At 41.8% G+C, this 23,060-nt stretch overlaps 1 protein-coding gene and 1 long non-coding RNA gene across 2 annotated transcripts; one reads left to right on the top strand and one right to left on the bottom strand.

Annotated features, from left to right (window-relative positions):
* Nucleotides 1-1,763: 1,763 nt before the first annotated feature.
* RBL2 (RB transcriptional corepressor like 2) lies at nt 1,764-22,210 on the bottom strand. Its single transcript, XM_064671170.1, has 22 exons — nt 22,001-22,210; nt 20,606-20,736; nt 19,221-19,421; nt 18,456-18,520; nt 15,789-15,917; nt 14,758-14,918; nt 14,588-14,652; nt 13,661-13,847; nt 11,704-11,870; nt 10,986-11,095; nt 10,007-10,113; nt 9,512-9,649; nt 9,139-9,303; nt 8,492-8,603; nt 7,767-8,039; nt 7,027-7,298; nt 6,347-6,523; nt 6,106-6,177; nt 5,624-5,738; nt 4,517-4,719; nt 3,926-4,090; nt 1,764-3,513 (listed from the first exon to the last, which is right to left on the bottom strand). Exons 1-22 carry the CDS (start codon nt 22,193-22,195, stop codon nt 3,343-3,345), a joined length of 3,381 nt encoding a protein of 1,126 aa, XP_064527240.1. The 5' UTR covers nt 22,196-22,210; the 3' UTR covers nt 1,764-3,342.
* Nucleotides 6,792-10,196, top strand: LOC135422151 (uncharacterized). The gene is made up of 2 exons (XR_010434346.1): nt 6,792-6,888; nt 9,963-10,196. It is a non-coding gene; the product is annotated as an uncharacterized LOC135422151 (long non-coding RNA).
* Nucleotides 22,211-23,060: the final 850 nt, after the last annotated feature.

The following is a 23,060-nucleotide window of genomic DNA, read 5'->3' as shown; positions in this document are numbered from 1 at the left end:
GCAGGACTGGAGCTAAACTGGAGTGTGATGGTTCCTCTTTATGTGGTTTCATGATTATTCAGGAGCTTCTGTAATAAATCACGGACTTGCACATTTCCTAAGCCACTTAAGTGAAGGGCTGGAGTACAAGTTCAATCTCTTCTAATCTTGAGCTGCTCTTTGATCTCAGCTGCAGTGCAGGACGAGTTGCTGCTGCTGTGCAGAGCTGAGCCCCCATAGCCCCAGTGCTGCTGAGAGCCAGGGCTCTGCTCTGACCCCTGAGGCTTGGCAAACACCACAGCTGGCAAAAACAATGCCAAGGAGCAGTGATAGGACAATGTGAAAGTGATGGTTGTGTAAGTCTTGTTCGTCTCTGAACTGCCACAGATCCCTGCAGGGCTGGTCAATAGGTTGGGTTGCTCCAAGATAAGTCCAGCTAATAGTTTGCTGAGAAGAAAATAATTTTATTTTATAGAATGTGGAATTTTGTTTCATTTAGAATGAATAAGCTGAAATTTTTTTTTTTTTTTTAAATTAGATTGGGAAGGGGGAGAGAACACTGTGTCCTTCTGTAATCAGATTTGTGTATTAAAAGAAGCTGTTCCAGGAGCCAGGTAGGCGAGTGATTACTGAAACGATGCCGTGGAAATCAAATCCTTTTCTCTTGGATTGGGCTGTTGTACTTCCTAATACAGGTACATAATTTAATGAAATCCTAAGTTTAAGTCCCAGCCAATACTTTGATATGGGGATGTTTCTGAATATCATCTTTGAAATTCTGAACTCTCTAAAGAACATTTCCAAGACACGTGGAAGTTACACCAGTGGATTTACTGATGCTGCTGAGGCTCCAGGTCCCTTCCAATCAGACTGTTCTAAGTCTTGAAAGAAAAAAATTTTAAGCTACTTCAGATGTTTTTTCCTTTTTTTTTTTTTTTTAAATCAAGTTTACACACTGTTGGTTTTTTTTATTTCCTTTGGAACACCTCTTTTAAAGTAGGAGTTTTTTGGTTTGCTTGGTTTGCTTGGTTGGTTGGGAGTTTTGGGTTTTTTAGCATTTGTTTCAAAGCATAAACTACAACTTGTGCTTTTATTATTTATAGCTGAGGGTTATTTAACAATTTGGTTTCAGAAAGGGACAGAAACCACAGAAGAGGATGAAATAGGTAAAATAGGCCCAATAGGTGAAAATGCAGAGGAAAACCAGCATGTCCTTAGCTGTGAAAGTACAGCCCCCAGCCAGCCGTGGCCAAAGAGGTTCTTAACTACTTGAGAATTCTTAGAAATCTCTGTAATGTCATTGGAAGGTGAGTACACAGTACATGGGAAATAATTCTGCTGGGTTACAGTGTGAGATCTTTTTATTAAGAGCTCCTCCAGGGAAGGCAAAGCCCCTTTTGTTCTGGGGCCCTCCTGTGCTGTGTGGTGAGACAGCCACCCTCCTCCTCCTCCTCCTCTGCCAGAGGGAGCAGCAGCATTCCCTGACTGCTGTCCCTTCTGCCAGAGCAGCAGGAGGGAACACACTTGGAACAAACACTGTGACTAAACTGGAGCAAGAGTAAATCCTTTCCCTCGTGGTGTGGGTAAAATGTGTGATTATTTATTTTTAAACCCTTAATTGCACTGTGGGACTCCAGTCCTTGCACTGTCCCGGGCCTGGCAGACCTCAGCTGTATGTTTGTTGTTTTCTTTTGCACTAACCATCAAACCAGGTGTTTGAGAGCTGCAGACTATTTGTAGCCTTGCACATATACAATGCTTTTTTTCACACAAGACCATACAACTGAGTTTATAAATTCTTTATTGAAAAATACAATTGCAATATTTTCATACAAAGTGAAGTAAATGGTACAGAATAACAAGAACTGTCTGACACTTCCATAAATATTTTTACAGAAACATCTACATGACTTCTGGACTTCAACCTTTTATTACGCAGGTAAGAACAAAAGATCCTTTTATTTTACTTTAATTGAATTTACAGTGGAATTAAGTCTCAAATTTTCCTATTACTCAGAAGGGCAGGAATGACTGAAAATGGAGGGTTTAGTTTTTGCTTCCTTAGAAAACCTTCTGGAACATGCCTGTGCCACGTTTTACATGGAGAACACCCCCTCCCCAGCAGTGGCCTGGCACATTGTACAGTGAGAGTCATTTGATGCTCTCCTAAGCAGCCTGGTATTTGGGAACTATTTTACATGAAAACAAGTAGTAAGTCTAATATGTGCACCCCTTGCTCATCCTCAGGGGGGGAGAGATTCTCCTAGGCAGCCTGGTTTAGTCCATTTAAAAAAAAACAACACAAAACCAAACCCCCAACCCTGTCCTTTAAAAACAAAGTAAGTATACATTTTAAGAGATGGACAGCATGATCCTGCTGTTGAGTAAGAGAGGGGGGGGCAGTGCCTGACTCATGAAAAGCAATGAGCATATAAAATTCCTCAAAAAAAGCACACATCCTTGGCTTCCTGCATTCACTGCTGCACATACATTGAGTTACAATGAATTCTTCATGCCATTTGCTGACAAGAGGAGCAATGGCATGTCAGATTGAAATAAATACAAAAGTCAACTTGGTTCAATACAGAAAGACAGCTGAAGTCAGCCTTTGCAAAAAATATTCACATTTAGAAAGTGCCATTGCAAATATACAGCAAAACTCACCTGCCTTAAAAATCATGCTTCACAGCCCCATCAAAAGTGCCACCTTGGGAACATCAGTTCACTCTCCAACATTGCACAGCTCAAACCAATGCACCCACACAATCCCCTCCTTTGTACAGCAAGGGGCCACAGACATGGTAGTTTTCAGGGGCACATGAACGTCCAGAATATGGACAGGATCCATTCAGACAACTTCCTTTAGGCCTCAAAACAATTATTCCCATCATCCCTTTCCCAGCAGAACTGGATTTTGCTAGGAGGTTGTCGGTAGTTCTTGCAGGAACCAAGACACTGCTCTGGGTATCTTGGTGTGGTGGCTCCTGTGTCTGCACCTCCAGGTGCCTGTCCATGGCTGACAGTGGTGATGAACACAGTGTGAGGGGACTGGTTAGCGCAAAGGGAAGGAAAGACCTGGTGCAAGGTACACAGCTGTGTTAGGGGTGTGTTCTCCAAGCAAGAAAAAGCTCTTCAGCTGCTTTTGGGAGGCTGGAGATGGGTCACTTGCCTTGTGAGGAGCTTGACTGGGGGTGGGGTCAGGGTCTGAGGACCCAGTGCAGTCAGGCAGCAGTGGGCGGTGGCCGGGGCAGGGAGGGGGCTGAGCACAGTCTGGCTGAAGACACTTGCAAGGGCTCAGTGGGTCCATGTGTGGGCTGAGCAGCCCAGCTCTGGGAGCAGCAGGAAGGGAAAACCTGTGTGGGCTCAGTGAGACCCTCTGTCGTTGGCTACATCTTGGAGCCGCCTCAGCAGGGCCGTGTGATTCTCCTGACAGATGCGCTTGGCTGGGGCTTCAGTGCCATCCTCTAAGAGAATGCCTCTCTTCTTGGTGGGTGTTTCTCCAGTTCGAACCATGCTGTTAATCTCCTTTAGTCTCTGGAGGGAAGAGGGGAGAAAACTGGAATTAACTCTCACCATTTTGTGACTACCGCAACATAATGTGAACTATTGTCAGGTGTGTTACAACGGGACTACACAGGCTTTATTTGTGGAGATCTGTGCTGTACCCAGCTGACCCTCATCACTGTACTGGTCTTTCCATTACCAGAGTAGGTAGAGTCTTACTCAAACTCAAGCCAGCTTGTTGTGTCACTGCCTGTGGAGCTCAAAGGCCCATCCACCTTTACAACTTCAGTAGCTGAACTGGCAGTTCAGTGAGCGTCAGGTGACAAAGTACGTGTTGGACAAGGTAAACAAAACATTGTGTTGCAAAATCTACTCTGATTTCACTACCGGAAAGAAAAGATAGAATTAAATATAAAACTAAACTGTAACCCTTTAGTCTCACCTTCGAGGGGCTGCTGCTGAAGTAGTAGAATATCCTCTCTTGGGAAGAAAGAGCAGCCTCGTTTCTGTGTGGTGAGATGTACACGGGGTGGTTCTGGGACAGCTGCACCCGGCGAGGGGAGCTGAGCCGCACGAACGGGTACGGCGAGAGCGGAGGAGAGTCCGTCTGCCCGGGAGGGAAGGAAATCACTCAACAGCTGTACCTGAGCTCAGTGTCACTGCAGCAAGGCTTTTCTGAGTTGGTCACTTAAACACTCTAGGCTTTTTTCACCCATCTGATACCATACCGATGTACAACAAATGTGAATTTTATTACGGTATAGGGCTGGGTTAGTATTTTTTAATTTACTTTTCCAATCTGTCTGCAAGTGACAGATGACACTGCTTAGAGCTGTGTATTTCATACAGGAGGAAACAGCAATTAGGTATTGAAAGTACTTACTGTTTTAGCAGCAGAGTATGTCCTTGAGGTGAAGTTGTCATAAAAACAGAATCCCCTGAATTTGCTTACAGTGAGCTCAGCTAAGGGGACTTCACTGCACCGTCAGTAGAAAAAGATGTTTACTACTGAAGAGCACAGAATTTAACTTACTGCATTTGAAGTGTACTTCAAGGCAAAGTCTTTGATCTGCTCGATGTAGACGTTGTTGTAGAACTGGATGAGGTCCCCCCGCTCCTCCTCCTCGGTGTCGCTGTTGGCACCGGTGAGGCGGGTGGGCGTGGGGGGGGCGCTGCCGGGGTGCGGCACGGGCAGGGTGCTGCTGGAGCGCATCACCGGGCTGGAGTCCCGGCTGCCTGCAGGGGGAGCACAACTGCTCAGTGCCCTTGGAAACACTGCGTCTGGTGTCACTGTCAGTGATGCTCCTTTTGATCCCTGAGCTGCCTCTGTTGGTACAGACCACAGTGCTGCGTGTGCACAGACACACACTTGATTTCTAACTGTCCTGTATGAGCTGAGTTTCATCACAATATAAGGAGACCTGAAAGTCCATTTTTCACGCATTTGTGCTATACTTACAACACTAGCTCTTTCATGTTGCCACCTGGCACCATTTCAAGTAAGGAACAATAGTCCTTTGCAGCTAGTAGTAGAAATACTTGACTTGGTAATACTTCCTGCTAGTTTAATGTGGGAAGTTGCAAAATACATATAATCTTTTTCTCCCCTCCCTGCCACCTCTCTGTGACAGAAAACATTAATATCTACAGCTTATACCATTATCTATTAAATATCTTGAAAACTGGTGGTAGGAATATACAGCACTGCTTCTTTGCTTTCCTTTATAAAAGTTAATTCAAGGAAAATGTGTCAGTTCACCTATCAAGGAAAGAATCTTCAGAGCTGTCAGCTATGCTGAAATCACTGCTGTGACTGGTGTTCCTATCTCTGCAGACAGCCAGCTGCTACAAAAGAAACTGCTGCAGCTCTGGGGGTTCTGATAAGAGTAACTGAACCTGGGCTAGCCCTGATTTCCTCTCATTCTCCAAAGACTCATTCTTGAGGGTGTGTGAGCTGAAATCAGAGCTCAGGCCAGCATGGCAAACTCCCAAGCAAAGTGCACGTGGGGGTAGATTCCAAACTGTCAAAGGCGGCGTAAATATAAACCCCGAGTTACAACAACTCTTAAATGTTACTGATATATTCTTAATTGTGTCCAAGTTTACCAAAGGAGGATCTGTTTGGGGTGGAATCACTCACTTCTTTCCTTGTTCCTCTCCTTGCTCCTGTCTGTGGGTGAGTTCTGCTGGCTGCTGCTGTCGCTGCTGCCGGAGCGGCGGCGGCGCCTGCCTTTGATCAGGACGCTCCGATAGACCTGCGGGGACAAAGGGGGGTGTCCCAGGGAAGGGTCATGCACTTACTTGGTCAGCAAACAACTGTCTGCATGAAACTTTGCTGTGCTTCTAGCAAGGGAAAATACAGCCTCCTAAGAAGAATATTATCCAATGGGCACTGCCTCCTTAGGTTTTAAGTAAATATATTTTCTATTTTAGATACAGTTTAGCATATAAAGCTTTAAGTAGTGCAGGATTTTGGACATGACTGCTGTCTTTGCAGGAGAATGGCTCACAGACTGCATCCATTTAATACTAAATGCTACTCTGCAAAGCAATTTGTTCCCAAAATAAACTAAGGCATTTAATAAACCGGAGACCACGTTGTTTAATAATAACTGTACTCACGTGGCTCTTGGCTTGAGGTTGTGTCCGATAGCAGCGCATGATGTTCTGAAATGATCTGTCTTCATTAGTGACCTAAGAGGGGATGGACACAAAAGGTTCATAGTTTTTCTGCAGGGTTTTTCTCTGGGGGTGGTTGCGTGTGCATTGGTTGACTTGGTTTCTTTGAGGAATTGTAATATTTGGAATATTAAGTATTAAAGAAGTTTTTTGTTTGTTTGCTTTTTCTTTGTTCACGCTTTACCTTAGTCATGACATAGATGGCACACATCAGCAGCTGATCCAAGTGTCTGTCCATCATGATTTCTGGGCAGTGCACCAAGGAATACTCAAAGCATGTCCAGATCTTTTGCCGCAGCTCATCAGACACATCGAGTTTGACGCAGAGATCCCTCAGACGAACGCTGGCTAAATGATACACCTGTTGGAATGGAGACTGTGCTCAGGGCCACAGCAACACTGCTTTTCTTACCCACACAAAGAGTAGCTCAGACTTGCACACCCTGCAGAACTTGGGCAAATGCTAAGCCAAAAGAAGAATAAGTGAACTTAAATTTAACTTTTTTTGCTTAGAAGACACAGATATTCTCAGTCCTGGTGCTAGAGCTAAGAAAACCATTTATTTGATGCTTAAATTCTGCATTGCCTACAGAAACCTGAATAAACCAGGAAGTCTCAAAGGTGAATATCTTTAAAAACCTGTTGGCCAAACACAGAATCTACTTCACAACTCCTGATGTGACAGCTGTGGTGAGAAGTGTCCTCCATGAGAAAACTACCCTTCAGGTATGTGTATAAATAATTAAAGGTATATTATTAACTTTTAAATTTAATACACTCTTATTATTACAACTAGTAAGTATATATTGTTAAAATCACTGAAGATTTACCAAAATACAAACTAAGCAAAGGACAAATGAGTACCTTTCTGAAGAAGAGTGACAGTGAGCCCGTCTTCCGAGGCTTGATGGACGTGGCAGTGAACTGCTGGGTCTGTCTCTGCTCTCCAGGGGAGATCTGCTGAACAGTCAACTGGCCTGGCAACTGCAGTGCTGCCCCAGTCATCTGGGTGTTCAGGGTACCAGCGAGAGCCTGGGCACTCAGAGGCTGAATGGGGCCAGAGACAGCTTGGGGCTGGGCACCTACATTTACTTGGACTGGGAAGAAAGTTATTCCTCCATTTTCATTGGCAATACCTGTAATTTAAGAAGAAAGAGTCTGAAATAAGAGCAAGTTGTGTGGAGGGGGCAGGTGTGTGTGTTTTTGTTTTGTTTGAGTTTTTAGAAATTCTTCGGTAATTCTTTTATTAGCTGCTTATAACTATACACTTAGTATATTATATATGAAATTGTTTAATCAAAATACTTTGGACTTTTAATCATGAGACAAGAAGATAATGAAGTTGAACTAAGGTTTTCATACTAATGCAAATTTCATTCTGTGCCAGGAGTTACTGAAATAACTGTTTTTTAAAACAGATACTGGCAGTCAGAACACCCTTGTGCTGTCTTTAGATACTGATCATCTATTCAAACAACGTTTCCTAAACATCCTTAAACATACTTTTTTCTACCCTGGACAACTGTTCCCTCATCTCCCCTTGGCTGTTACTAATACTCTGATGGGAACAAGCCTAAGTAATTCTGCAGCAGGTTTTCCCTGACCTTGTACTGGGATGGTGACGGTCTGCCCGTTGTTGGCTGTCACGGTGGCAGTTGCCACGGTGACCAGGGTCTGGCCAGGCACCGGAGTCACCGACATGGCTTCGGGATTCATGTTCTGCACGGGCACCGTGTTCACCACGGGCTGCTGGGAAACTCTCACTGGGGTCCCACTGTCAGAGGGGGTCTCGTTATCAGCAAACAGGCGTCGCCTCGTAGGATTGGCTGTGGGAGAACTGTATCTGTCATACAGGGTGGCTGGAGGTGAGGAAAGGCCTGTGGATTAAAAACACACACACACACATATATTTCACTCTTGGTTTATAATCCCTTATACAGATACATGACAGAAATCTAATGCAAACTAAAATATGTCATGCAAAGCTCTTCAGGAAACATTTTTAAAAAATACAGATTGCTTTTAGAGATGACTTAACTCTTCAATAATGCTGGCTTTTTTTCTAGGTTAATTTATTATGTTTTATTTATTCTAGTGAAAAAAGTTTGAGATGTCACATAACTAAATATATAATGAAGCTTCTATCCTGATAGAAGCAAACCAATTAGAACATAAGGGGTGTGTGTATTATTTAACACATACATATGTATACATACACATACACTGTTCACATACATCACTTTCTGAAAACATTTAACATTTAAGAAGCTTACTTATGTAACATAAGTCTCGGTAAGTACAGCATGTTATGCTTTTAAAAAAATCTCACCTCTTCCTAGTCCTCCACTTTCAGCACGAACCTCATTTATTCGTCTTGGTGTCAACGGGGAACCCACAACACTGTTCCCAGCAGATTTCTCAAAGTACTGAGGTGGCATTACCTAAAATATTCATACTTTGATTACAGTGTTTGTATCACATAGAAACAAATACAAATACATAACAAATTTTTAACAGCTTTTAACAGCTACTGCACTACAAATTTTGAACATCAAAACTCCATGGAGAAAATCAAGAACAGTGAAAAACTTGCCCTAAGCCCAACTAAAACTGCCTAGTGATTGTACTGCTCTGCAAGATCCAGCACTGTAACAGTCTTTCTGGGACTTCTTCTGGGTGTACTTATTACCATGTTTCTTGCCTAGTAATCTTTTCAAGTGTAAGTGACTGGTCTGAACCTTCCCTGCTTGTCCATTTTGTTTGCTGTTCTGCTACACCAACAAAATATTGGATGAGAATCATCTCTGTTGTCTGTCTCCATTTCAGATGTCTCTACAGAGACAACCATGAACACACCACACTGCATTTACTGCTTCCTCTGCACTGATGGGCTGGTAGAATTAAACTGATATTGGGACACGCAAGGCCTCCTGTCTGATTACAAAAGCTATCTAAAACCCACAAAGATGTGCTCACCTCTTCACAACTAGGAACTTTGTTTTCATTGTCTCTGATTCTGTCCCACAATATGGATTCCCGTTTCCATGCCATACTTTCAAGGATCTGTTCTTCAATATGATTCAGGTGTTTTACTACTTCCCGACAAAGGCCATCCTCTGCTCTAATGAAAACCTCTATTACCTGTAAGGTGGATAATTATGATCAACATAATGTACTTCTTTCATAAATTTCTTATTAAACAAAGATCTAATTCCAATTCCTGATTTTCAAGAAAGAAGAGGCTATTAGAAATATTTAGACTGAATTTCTATGACTCAATCCTATGCTGTCATAGAGGTCAATGAGCACTCATGACTTGATAAGCATTTCTAGCTCTCAAACACGTTACCTTATAAAAATGATAAACTGGAATGTCAAATATTTCGGTGATGAACGGGAAGTTTCCAGGTGGGTTATATGTAAAGGTGATGATCTCAAGGCAACAGGCCAGCAGAGACCTGTGAAACACGTCTTGCTCCAGTATTGCCTGCAAGAGTTGCAAATTTTAAAGCTTAATTTACAGGGTAACTATAGAACAATAAAACACTTTTTATTCTGCCTCAACATCAAGATTACCAAGCTTGTAAAAAGTGATGTTATTTTGTAAGAGAGAGAACAGAATCCAAAATGAGCCATCTTTACTCATTAAAAATTTTATGTATCTTAGTGTTTGCAAACACAAATAATTTCTTGTACCCTTTTTCTTCCATTCAGATCTACTTACAGGCTACTTCTCAGAGATTTACCCTCCTTTTAAATGGCTGACTATTCTGCTCTACAACTGTGTTCCTTTTTTGTAGGTCCAACTTTAAAAATGAGGTACCATTTGATTAGTTTTCCTTACAGATAAGTCAGTGTCCCCCAGTCGAGTCCTCCTCTCCTCCTCAATGACCGACTCCAAGACCTTGTAGTAGAGCATCTCAGCACGACGGAAATGTTTACTGGCAACATCTGCAGGAAGTTTAAAGAGAAGCAATATTGTGAAATAAAATAAAAAAGTATTACATTCTTCATCTTCAGATACAGAGACACAACAGTTTAGGAGCTAGTGTGGATGTCTATGCTGCTGTGGCTACAATACTTTCAGGTAATTTAAAGTTAACTTATGAATCCTCTTCCTACACTGCACACTTGTGAAAGCAGAGCAGAATATCTTTCTACTGAACCCAGATTTTGATGACAATCCTTAACACTGCTATAATATACATGTTTTAAGTTCAGAAAATACATTGAAAATTATACCTGAATGGATCCAACTTGCACTGTGCAACAGAAAACACTGAAGCAACTAAACTGATAAGAACAGAGTAAGGTTTCGTTAAGAAATAAGGTCAAGAGCATCTTCCTTAGTTTCAATCCATCTTCAAGCACTTCAGATATCAAGACAATTTTGCAAAAAAATTTTTGTATTTATACTGGCAGGATTTTAATATCTGTACTAATCTGTTCTTGTATGTAACCAAAACTGCTGTGGGGTTTTTAAAGACTACAGTTACTCAGACCTTCCTTTACTATCCCATAAATCCATGCCATCACTACTATTCTTATATTTGAGAGAAAAAGTGGAACACTTCACAGTGCTTTTCATTTCACTTCTGTAGTTCTGGGAGTATGATCAAATTGCAGTGATTTAAGCTAAGGCTGATTAAAAAATTTTATGCAGCACTGAAATTTGCTACGTCCAAAGAACACAGGAAAAGGCAAGAGAAGTAGAAAAGACACTTGTGCTAAAGCATAACCTGCTGGTAAAATTGTTAATTATAAGAGATGAATATGTTTACAGGCATTTTAATTCTTATCTAGTTAAGCAAAATGTTTCCCACCTTTGGAAAAATTACTGAATTCTCCTTCAGACTGTGTGCTCTGACAGTACACTTCATGCATTTCTTTTATTCTGTTTGCAATAGATTGAGAAGGATCTCTGGAACATGACCTAAACATAAAAAGTAAACATTTTCAATATACTATTTTTATAATATGATGAAAGCATGAAAATATAAATACATTGCAAAGCAATACAAACACACCCATATGTGTCTAACTGTATAGATACTGTAAAACATCCACAGCATATTCTTAGTATTGCAGACACTGTAGCAAATATGCCCATCTTTCCTCAATCAGGGACAGATATTCAAACAGCATTTTCTACATGGCATAAAAATTGTTTTAAAATACATTGTTCCTGAAGCAACAGTTCATCTACATGTAGAGTAAGGTTTGTTTCCCATCTCCTATGGTTTTGGGGTGATTTGCCAGATGGTGCAATTTGTTAAGTAGGAAGAAAAGTCTTGAAAATTTTACACTGGCAGTTTGAATTTCAAGAAGCTCAGAGCTGTTAGGTTTCAAATGGTGTATATTCTTATAGCCATCAATCTCTAAGGACAGATGTGTCTGAATAATGTGTCTTTTGAAATCTTTCTCTGGATTCCACTTTACTCCAGAACCTTTCAAGTGTGGCTCACATTTCAAATTGCAGTGTTTAAGCATTAATGTTTATTATTTAATAGAATTATTTGGTTGGTTAAATATCAAACTTACTTGAGTATTTGCTCCAGATTTTCACTGGGGGCATTTTTCAGTCCTGCCAGCATGGTGTGAAGGCGGCTCAAACTGTATGTTGCCATGGAAACAGGTGTCACATATGGGTTGCTCTCTTTAACATACTTGCGGCCAGTGAGTGGGGTTGTAATCCTGAGTGATTTGGACTAAAAATAAAAAAATAAGCACATATACATATGTACATTATTAAAAAACTTTGATAAAGTTCCTAACCTAGGAACGTCAATCTGCAGAACTCTTACTCTGTGTTATGGAAAAAAATGGCTCAGAATCAAACGGCCCAAACTCGATGAGGCCTCAGGTAAGAGCCAGCAAGGGAAGACTTGTCTGTGTCACGTGGATGTTTGTATCCAACAGTTCTGTATTAACAGGGATGTGACCTATGCTGAAATGCTGATGCTGGAAGTGAAGTGTGAAACAATTAGGCCAATCTAAAAAACCCAAAAAATCAGGCAGTCCTCCCATCCCTTGAGTACCAAAGGGAGCTGTAGCTCATAGGAAAAGAGTACTAAGCCAGGGTTTCCTTTCAGCAGGTTTAACTTTTAATATAAGAAGTCCTTCTGATTAGCATTTTAATTCATTTGCATCAGATCAAGCCATCACATCAAAATAAGTTAACATCAAGGATGTTCCTCCAATTAGCATACAGCAAAATCAATGCATCTTTTAATTACCTAGCCACGCAATTACTTATTTTAACAAATACATTACATTCTTTACCATGAAGTCTAGCTCCTAATACTCCTCCCATTTTCCTCCCACTCTCCTAACTGTGCTTTATTCGTGTCTGGTTCCCCCAGCTGGTACCCCCAGCCCTGCTTTGGGCTCCCCATAGCAGGCAGTGGCACAAGCACTGCAGCTGCACCTGCTGTTACACAGGCCACACTCTTTCACCACTACAGAAACCTACTAGGGTTATGCACCCCAAACTATGCCAACAGAATTTAGTGGTTAATTCTTTCTTTAGAATTGATCAGAAGTGAAGAATTTACTATTTTGCACTGATTTTGCAGATAAGGTTATTTTGATCGTTTCTCTCTGAAATGATGAAAGCCATCAACCAACTCTCACACTGGAAAAAGCTCACTTATTTCAGTGATCTGGACTGTTTTACCCTTTTGCTCTCTCTAATCTCGTTGTGCTATTACAGCTTTTATCCTTCTTTATTTGCCTGTCTTGTCTCCTTCATCCCACAAGACATCTTTTCCATCTTCAGGAACATTTGGATATTCTGTAATCATGAACAACACGGTTGCATTCAAATCCAGTGCCTGTTTTCCAAAAGCTGCTCTGGTCACACAACAGGCCTGATAATTTTGTAGGTCTTCACTTTATTGGTTTGAAACATGTAGGGTTCTTTATCCTCTCAAAGGATTCTGTGCTGTTTTATTAGTCATGTATAAAGACATATATGCATCATAATTTTAGACAACAAGGTGAAAACCATTCTCTAGTAATTTAACTAGAACTGTAAACAGATGTAATATCAACACCTGAAGCCCATCTGTTAAAAGGAAAGAAAAAGAATGCACAGAGTTTTGCCTATGTTAAACAAAATACTCTGCATATGGGACAGAGATATGAAGGAAGGGGAAGTTGGACAGACACATCCAGAGAGCCCCAACAGTTCAGCATCTACCAAACAACCACAGAAACCTGCCTGTTCTGTATCTTCACCTAAAAATCTACCTAAATATCCTCTGTGCTGGATTTAATCAAAGAAAACCCAGATGCATGAAGAAATTATGTCTAAAAAACCCCAAAGTAAGCAATGTAATCAATTACAAAAATCGAACTCAGCTATGTTGTGTACACTCCCAGGTCCCCTTGAACAGGAAAGATGGTAATTTCTAGTAGCTGCTTTTCTTCATCAGACATAGACTTACTCAGCTTATTCTCCTTATAAAAACAGCAACATGGACCATGCTATACTCACCCTGTCAAAATGCTGCTGCAAATTATGCTTCACTTGTACTCTTTCAGCTGTTTCCATTCCTGAAGTTGTGTTTAAGCACCTTGTGAGGGTTCCAATTTCTTCATCTGCATCCTCACCAAGAAATATTCGCTCGTCAAGGTTTCCCACTGACAACACATACTCCTCATAGGCCTTGTTGATGGCTTTGCTGCAGCACAAAGAGAAAGATGGAGGCAAAACCCCCTTTATTTAGACTATTTTCTTCAGCTGCTCACAGAATGAACACAGTTCTGGCCTGTGGGCAGTCTACTTCAAACTTCTTCTGACCCTGATTTAGGCATTGGAGCACCTTTAAAATCTACAGTATCTTAAACATGACCATGGCAAGGACATTATTTTCGCTCCATATCTGATGCCTTTCCATTTATGTAGCTGCAGGAAGAACATAATAAAATACTGAGAACTCATATTTGGCTGGAAACTCCTCCAAATTTACACAGCATCACATCATAAACTACACTATACCATTTTTATACCATTTAAAGAAAAGTAAGTCCTACCCATAAGCATCTCTAGGTTTATAAAGAAAAAAACCACCATCAAACCCAATTTTTTCCCCTCATACTTCCCACTCATCCCATGTGCTCCCACACCTTTTTCATAATAATTCTTTGAGTTAGACACAAAAAAAGAAAAAAAAAACAAACGAGGAAACATGGAAACATAAGAATCAAAGCAGACATCAGGTAACACCATCCTGAAGCATCATTCCTCTTTCAAACAGGCCTCAGACCACAGCACCTCAAAGGGACTGAAAGGCAGCGCAGTGCAGGATCATCAGTAAACACAAGGCAGCTGGCTGGGATCAGTGCTAAGATACAGATAACAACTGCAATTGTACCACAGAGAGATACTAATGCAAAGGAAACCACAAATACAGTGACTTACACACTATCTCCAAAGTTTCCAGGATCTAGAAATCCAGTCAGATTTTCATCTTTTCCTTTTAAAAGCTGTAAGACAGTTAAGAACAAAGAATGGGCATTTCATTTTTTGAAAAGGTTTAAAAAATAATGAGTAAGGAGACATTTTTCTACATTTCAAATTTATTGACCTACCTTTTTGTCAAAAAGTTTCCGAATATATGGCTTCCAAAAATGTTCCTTGATACCTTTTGCTTCTAAAACTAATCCATAATGTAATGAACACAGTTTTTCAATGATGCAGGGAGGGTCAGATGATACTTTATAATCCTTACTATGAAAGTCTTCAGGTAGGCCTACAATTAAGAATTCTGTATTATTTGATTTTGCAAATCCATATGTTTTCTTATTAAATTCTATGCTGCAAAGTCTAGGTAGTGTGATATTAAAACAGTAAACTAATTAGTTCCCTTGAAAGAATTATTAATTATGTAACACTCACTCAACTGGATAATGTTATCAAAAGCAAATTTTGAGTTAGAGATTAAAAAAAAAAATCAGTGACTGAGTGACGAAAATTAAACATATCAATTCTAACAGAAAAACAATCAAACACTTGTGAACTATAATATCTGAGATAATGGTCCCAGTTCACATCCAAAGCACTGCAAAGTAAAGGCCAATACTGTACAGAACTGCAAATGAAGTGTAAGTCTGGAAGGAATTACATCAGAAATTCAATGGAAACTTCTCACCATTTATTTGCTTTTGTGGTTATCAAGTCAACCTACATTTCTATTCTCTTCAGAAAGAGAACAGCAGCAACCCAGAAATGAGAGAGAAGCAAATCTAACACTTGAGCACTGGATCTTTCCCAACTGCTGTGACAGTCTGACCATGTCCAATGATGGCTGTGTCATTATGCACTCTTTCACTGACATTAAACCCTCACTGACTTGAATTTTTACTCTGGAACTTCCTTCAATGGTATTTCTATAGTAAATCAAATCCTTGACTTACTGCATTATTGACAAAATCCACTGGTCTGTTATTACCTACTGCATTAATAGAAATGGAACTGTGTAGCCAGATACAGAAAATATTAATTCCCATATGTTTCAAACCAACACAGTTCAATTTATTCTCTGCCACACAGATTCATACTCATTTCAGTAGCCTTAGAAGTTCTTGCAGGCTTCAGATAGATTAAGTTTTTTCCAACATACCCTTAAAATTAGGATTCAGAAGTTCTTTACGGTTAGGACACTGGAGAGCATTTCCATACACAAGATCCAAAGCACATAACAGGAGATGGTAGGAATTCACCAAGTCATCACTGATCATAGGAAAATTTCCTTCAAAATTAGAAAGACAAAAGACATAAAATTAGCATGGATTTAAATATTTTTAACCAAGAAACTGCTGATATGTGTATTACAATCAATAATGCAGCCTTGGGAACAGATCTGATGACTACAAATATCTGCATAGCAACACAGGCAGTAAAACAGACTCACACTTAATAAAATACAGTGATTGTGAAGGAACTCAAATACACTGTTCTGTTTTGAAATCAAACCTTACCAAAACGTTGATAAACATGCTATTGCAGGCTCCCTCATTCACAGTAATCTCATTAACCAGTGCATAAATAACTTGAAGCAGCACAAGTTATTGCAGAATGCAAACTGCTACAAGGAAGAAAAATGTGTTTCCATAACTCCAGCAGCAGCAGCCCCTCTGCCTGGTGGTGTCACATCCTTCAACAGATTCTTGCTGCACCTGCCTGAAGCAAATCTTGCTCTAAAGGCCAGTAGGGGGAAGAACAGGTTCTGACTGAGGCTCTCCTGTTCCCCAGTTTTGCATTGCTGTAAAGACTTGCAAGGAACTTCTAACTTTTGCAAGGCTAGATCCAGGTTTTCAGATGCCCTGGAAACAGCAAACACCTCCTCTTACCACCCCCAACTCTACAGAATGAATCTGTATTTAAGTCAAAGTCAGATAACTTTTTTTAACAATCTCTTTTCTTACAAAAGTTTTGCTGGGGACATGCTCATTATAAACAGTAATAAATGTAACTATTTCTCCTGTGCTTTAGAGAAGAGTTAAAATGTGCTCTCTCTGATTTACAAAATATTTTCTATTTATCACCTTCCTGTCAAAAAGAGTCCTTAAAACCTCTTTGCTCTTTTATCACCTTTCTCAAGATTACATTCAGATTTATTACTCTTTACTGAACTCATTTATGTTTATGATATTGCTTTAGAGGAGTGGCCATTGCTAAAAATAGTTCTGTAAAATAAACTATATTGTAAACTAATACCAAAACTCAAAATTTCATTAATCTGTATGCACAGCAAGTTTCTATTACTCTTTTAATACTAATAACTCTTCCACTCCTTTTCCCTCCTTTTTTCTCAGGTAAACACCAAACCAGTTAACTGAGCCCACTCTGAAGCACAGGTTTAGATTCTTGAAAAATATCTATCATATAGTAATAAACTCACTTAGAATACATCAAAATGGATATATAATTAGAAAATTTTTCTAAACTCTGCTGTTATTTTTCTACCAGTAAAATACCAGTTTGTTCAAATTTGTATTAGATTTTCTGATTCCACGTTTGTCAGAAGGAAAATAATTTCAATGCAGATTTAAACTATTTAAAATAATGAACCCTACATAAAACAATAATTAACTGTATTCATTTATCAGTTATTTCCAAATCATTAAATGGTTCACAACAAAGCAATGAAAATTCTAAATACTATTAGCAAAACTTTAAATCAGTAAAATTCTCAAAGTAACTCTCATAACATAGGCTCAGTTTCACAACCATGGCAATCGTTCCTGTCAGCACAGTCAAAAATAAATCTAATTTCACAGGACCAGCAGTTCCATAGCAATGATTTGCCAATGACATTTCTAACAATGGCTCACTGCTCCCTTTCACAACCTTGTACCAAATAATAATAATAAACAGTTACCTCAGTGCAGCAGAGATTTTTTTTCTCATTGATTTTAAAGAAAGAAAGTAAGTTTAAAGACAAATTCTTACAAATAGTAGGCAAGAACTGCAGTACCACTAAACCAAGTGGCTCCTCTACTGTGCAGTGTGTGCTGCAGGTACAGACAAACCTGTACTTTCTGCATTTGTGAAGCTGAACCCAATGGTCTGCAGGATTGGACAAGCCTGAACCTGCCACTGATGTCTGGTTGCTGTGATAGGGATTTACTGCCACCCCTCAAAACACAGAGGACAAAACCCTGAATACTTAATGCCTTAAATGGTCAACATTTAGTTTCCATTTTTGTGCTGCCACACTTTAATAATCATTTACCAATTTTAGAGTTTACATTTACTGTAAATTTTTCTTTTTTTCGTGAAATTGAATTGGATGGGTTACCAGTGTGGTATTCTCCACAAACTTCATTAGCATGTCTGAAACTGCTCGCTAATTAAGATGTAGTCAATCGATGATGTAGTTAATCAAACATATCAACCAACAATTTAGCAATAGGAAGACCCATAAAGTCCCTTTGCACCTTGTCAACTGGCCAATCTTCAGGTAGAAGAAGGGAAAAGAAAAACCTGTGATTTTTCAGACTGACCTACTTACTCTCTCAGTTGTTTAACTGTGCTAAAGAAGTGAAGTTCCAAATGACTGGAAATAAGGTACAGTACTAACTCTCACCTTGGAAGTGTGGTAAAACACATAGCTGGGGAACTTGGGACAGAACACGTTCCTTTAGGCTGTTGTGAGAAGGCCCCTTTTCCAAAAGCATTTCTGAATTCAGAAATGCCTCCACCTTTTTGGTGTTTTAAGGACTGATACAAAGGAAGGACTAACAACATCATGTTTGCTGTATTTAATCCCTTTCAGATCTCTTACCTTTTGCATGAACAAACAGCACCCAACAAAACTGGAAAACTTCAGTCACAGTACACGGCTGGCGTCTTTTGGAGGAAAATACAGCAAAGATACCCAATAAGTTCAATGAATCAAAACTGATAAAACATCATAAACCAGTCAATAATTCCAAAGGAAAATTAAGCTTTACTACAGCGTGGCCAAAACCTTATACCCTCCCACAAAACCCTGACTGAAGTAATAATGAAAGCTGCACACTGGTTTAGTGCAGACACAAGTGGAACCCTGCATGTAATGGTTCATTTTCACAGCATTCTTACTGTGAACAGTAACAAAGAAACAAAGTTTCCACTATAAAATAAAATATCCACCAGATTTGCACCTATGAAGAAAACCACGGGAGTTACTGGACAGTGAAACAGGCTGAGTTGTGCTATGAGCTATTAAAGCTTTGCAGATCATACAAGGATCATATTTTTCCAGCCTTTCCCATCTTAGAAATATTAGCATTTCCCTTGACTACACACTGATTTGATTGTCTCCCCTTTCCTCCACTCCCCAAATCATAAAAACTTGGCAGCTTTGGGATTTCCTTCACCCTGTCAGATCTGAAATTGAAAAAGAGATTAAAAAATTACTGCAAGCAAGGACAGACAGACCGACTCTAACAGTATAAACAACTCCTGTGAAAATACAGCCAAAATACAACTAAAACAACCAAGCAACTTCATTATATTTTCCCTATAGTAATGCTCTAAAATCAGGCTGGGAACAACAGAAATGTACCTCTGTTTTCTTCCTCTCTGTTGGCGAGGTTGATCTTCTTGAGGATACCTGAAAATATCCTGAAAAATGGGCTCATACTTCTTAAAAATGACTGCAGAAACTGTAAAGTTTCTCTCTAATCTCTCAGTTCGTTCTCTGAACTGGGACGGTAGATTTGCCATGTCTTCCCACTTCTTCATCTTGTTAAAAAACTCGATCAAGCTGGAAATACCCAATGAGTTAGATGTGAAAAGCTGTTTTTCTTGCAGAAATAAACTACACATTTTCAGCAAAAGTGCAATTTTTACTTCCCAAACTACTGATAAAATGATGGTACTGCAAACACGACAACAACTCAGAGCCAGTCCTTCATCCATGAACATGGATGAGCGCAGACAGCTCACAAAATATTTTTAGACCCTCAGTTGATAACTGTGTTAACAAGGTACTCTCAGCAGCTCTGGTGTTTCCTCATAAAGACAAAATCTGCTCCAACAGTCAGATTAAGATAAAATCAGATTTCCTTCATTTTCCTAAACTATTTATTAACTTAAATAAAACAAACGCTGAGTCCTACGATGCTAAAAATATTCTACAAAGTATGAAAAACCCCTAAGTTTTAGCAAATTACACTTGGTAAATTTGACTTTCATTCATTTTTTGCTTCTTTATCTACACTTTCAGCGTTACTAGTATTTGACAGCCTAGATCACAGAACAAATTTACCTACATTCAATTCCCTGAATTTCTGATTTGAAAAACAAAAATTTACAGAGGAACACTTTTGCAGTGTTTGAACCAACAGCAATGCTCCAACAGTAGAGGAAATGGGAGAAAAAGTGCATAATAACATTACATTTTTTTTTTCTTTTTGGGCTTATCTACTGAATTTTTAGAAAATAGATTGCTAATAAATAAAGTCAATTGTTTCAGGAAGCTTCTCTTCATTGCTTTGTGGACATACACATTTGACACATTTGTTTATCAGATTCTGACATCGCTTTAGTTTCATAAAGCAAGAACATGTGAAAAATGAAGTTTTCTTACACAAAAAAATTAGATAGATTGTGTGAATATTTTCACAGCCAATTAAAAATGGTTTCTGATGTGAGAAGTTCACATTTAGCACACTCCAAAAATTGACTGTTCTTCAGTGCCTGGCTTCTTTCTCCTTTGAGAGAAGGAAGTCAACCTATTATTTTGAAAATCAATGTTTTTAGAGTATAGTACTAAGCAAATGGAACTGCCCTATCCCTGTAGCAATGAGCTCTGATACAAACATGCTAGTTTAAAGCAGGAAACAAGAAATACATTTAGCTTTTGCTCTCTAGTTCTAAATTTCACAAGCTGATAAGCAGTCTTTGAGATTTTGTAAGTGTCTAAAAATCACCAAAAAGAAAAGTTACCTTTGCTCTGAACAGCGCAAGATTCTGGTTAAAGACACATAATTTCCCTCAGCTGTCCCTCTGCTCACAGTTGGAATTGCTTTCCTGCAAGCCACATACAAGGCACAGGCCAGCCAATGCATGTCGTTTCCCTGTGAATCAAAACATCAGGCATTTAAAAGACTTCACTGAAAAGGAAAACATACTTTTCAGCCAACCCAACTCCAGGGGAAAGAACTATGTCCTAAACAGATGAAGTTCAACCAGTAACAAAGCTGATTTGCTGTTTCAAAGTTCTGTTGTGCTTTGTGTTTTCAACCACAAGAAAACAGGTGCTAAACAGATACTTAATACCAAACTGCATCCAAACTAAAATTACTAGTTACCATCATTAATTTCATCCTTGACCCAAAGCAGAGCAATGTATTTTTAGTGTTGTTCTTCTCCTGTAGCATTTTATACTTCCCTGATTGTTAATGTGAAAAAAACCGGCTGCATTTCCTTGCTGCCAGAACATTCCTCTGCCCTGAACACACAGTGGGAAAAGAAAAACATAAGTTTCCATTTTGCTCTGTACTGCACAGCAGAACAATTATTCAGTCTGGTACCTAAAGACAGAAATGAATTCTAACGAACACCTGAAATTTTATTCCCCCTCTTCGATCAAGTAAAAACATTTAAATGGGAAAAGGATGGATAAAACCAAACTTGAATTCGATGCTGTGGTTTTTGGGCTATATGGTATCGCGGGGCCGGGTGAGCGCACACCTCCGGGGGAAGGGGCAGTATCAGCATCCCCTCCGAGCATCCCGGCCCGGCAGCGATGGTCACGAACAGTGTGCGTGTGACAGAGGCGCTGTCAGGGCAGAGCAGGATCCTCCTCCCTCCGCAGGGCCGAGCACCTGCCCGGGTTTGGGGCTGCCCTGTGAGCGCTCCTGGTCCCGGCAGGGCAGCGCTGGGAGCTCGGACAGACGCGGTTTATCACCAGCGCCACCCCCGCTGCTCAGCGCCCCCGATAAAGGCGCCTCCGAGCCCCGGGCGCGTCCCCGCGTGTTCCTGTTTGCGAGAGCGACGTGACACAACCCTTCACCCTTTGGCCCCCGGCCCGGGCTGTGCCGCGGCCAAGCCGGCCCCTAATAAATAACTAATAAATGTTATCGCACCTGCGCTGGGCACCTCCGCGGGCCCCACGCTGGCCGAGGCCGCTGTGCCGGCGGCAGAAGGGCCGCAGCGACGGGGGCACGTCTATTTTTAACACCTTTCCCCCGCTATGGCTCGGAACTGCGATGTTTTTTCCCGGGCGATGCAAAGGAGAGGCCGCCGCGCCCTCGGGGCCGCCCCTTCCCTCCCGCCTCAACCTCCCGCCGGGACCTCCCCGGGCCGGCCGCGACCCCCCGCCCGCCGCCCCTCCGGCACCTCCAGGGTGTAGTTGCGCCTCATGCTCTGGTAGCTGAGCCAGGCCTCTGCGCGGGCGCGCTCGTCCATGTTGAGGCTCCTGCAGAGCTCCTCGTAGCGCTGTCGGGTGTCGCCGTCCTCGCCCGGCGGGGACGGGGCGGGGGCCGCGCCCCCCGCGGGACCCGGCTCGGGCCCGGCCGCGTCCTCGCCCGCCATGCCGCGCCCCGCCGCTGGGGGGCAGCGCCGCGCGCGCGCACCGCGCCTGCGCCAACGGCCCGCGCCTTCACATCCAAACACCGCCGCGCGGGTCCCGCCCCCGCCGCGCGCCGCGCCCGCTAATTGGCCGGCGGCGGGGGAGGGGAGGGGCGAACCACCGCCCCGCCCGCCTGCGCGCAGGCGCACGGCACGCCCTCCTACCATGCACCGCGCGCGGGGCGGGGGGGGCCGGGAGACAGAGCGGGCTGAGGGGAGAGAGGGGAGGGCACACAGCGAGTCAGTGAGGGGGGTCACCCACACACCGCGTTAGTGCGGGCTGTCACCGCACACAGCGAGTCAGTGAGGGGGGTCACCCACACACCGCGTTAGTGCGGGCTGTCACCGCACACAGCGAGTCAGTGAGGGGGGTCACCCACACACCGCGTTAGTGCGGGCTGTCACCGCACACAGCGAGTCAGTCAGGGGGGTCACCCACACACCGCGTTAGTGCGGGCTGTCACCGCACACAGCGAGTCAGTCAGGGGGGTCACCCACACACCGCGTTAGTGCGGGCTGTCACCGCACACAGCGAGTCAGTCAGGGGGGTCACCCACACACCGCGTTAGTGCGGGCTGTCACCGCACACAGCGAGTCAGTGAGGGGGGTCACCCACACACCGCGTTAGTGCGGGCTGTCACCGCACACCCTGTTAGTGAGGAGTGTCACCGCACACGGACGGGGCGAGGTGTCACCGCCCCACTGTTCAGTGAGGGGTTTCACCGCACACACTGCTCAGTGCAGGCTGTACTGCACACCCGGGTCACCGACGCTGCACAAGGGTTTCTCTCCCTGAGAGAAACAAACCCCGTGACCGGAGAACTGTTGT

Source organism: Pseudopipra pipra, chromosome 14, assembly GCF_036250125.1.
Source record: "Pseudopipra pipra isolate bDixPip1 chromosome 14, bDixPip1.hap1, whole genome shotgun sequence".
Taxonomy (NCBI): Eukaryota; Metazoa; Chordata; class Aves; order Passeriformes; family Pipridae; genus Pseudopipra; species Pseudopipra pipra.
This window is presented reverse-complemented; position numbering and strand designations above follow the sequence as displayed.

What these genes read in the sequence shown, in the direction of transcription:
- RBL2 (XM_064671170.1), bottom strand. Translation starts at nt 22,195, where the DNA reads ATGGCGGGCGAGGACGCGGCCGGGCCCGAGCCGGGTCCCGCGGGGGGC. An exon ending in AAGTGGAGGACTAGGAAGAG is followed by an intron (nt 8,040 to 8,491) that starts GTGAGATTTTTT and finishes TTTAATCCACAG; the next exon opens with GCCTTTCCTCACCTCCAGCC. An exon ending in TCAGCAGCAGCCCCTCGAAG is followed by an intron (nt 3,514 to 3,925) that starts GTGAGACTAAAG and finishes TCTTCCCTCCAG; the next exon opens with AGACTAAAGGAGATTAACAG.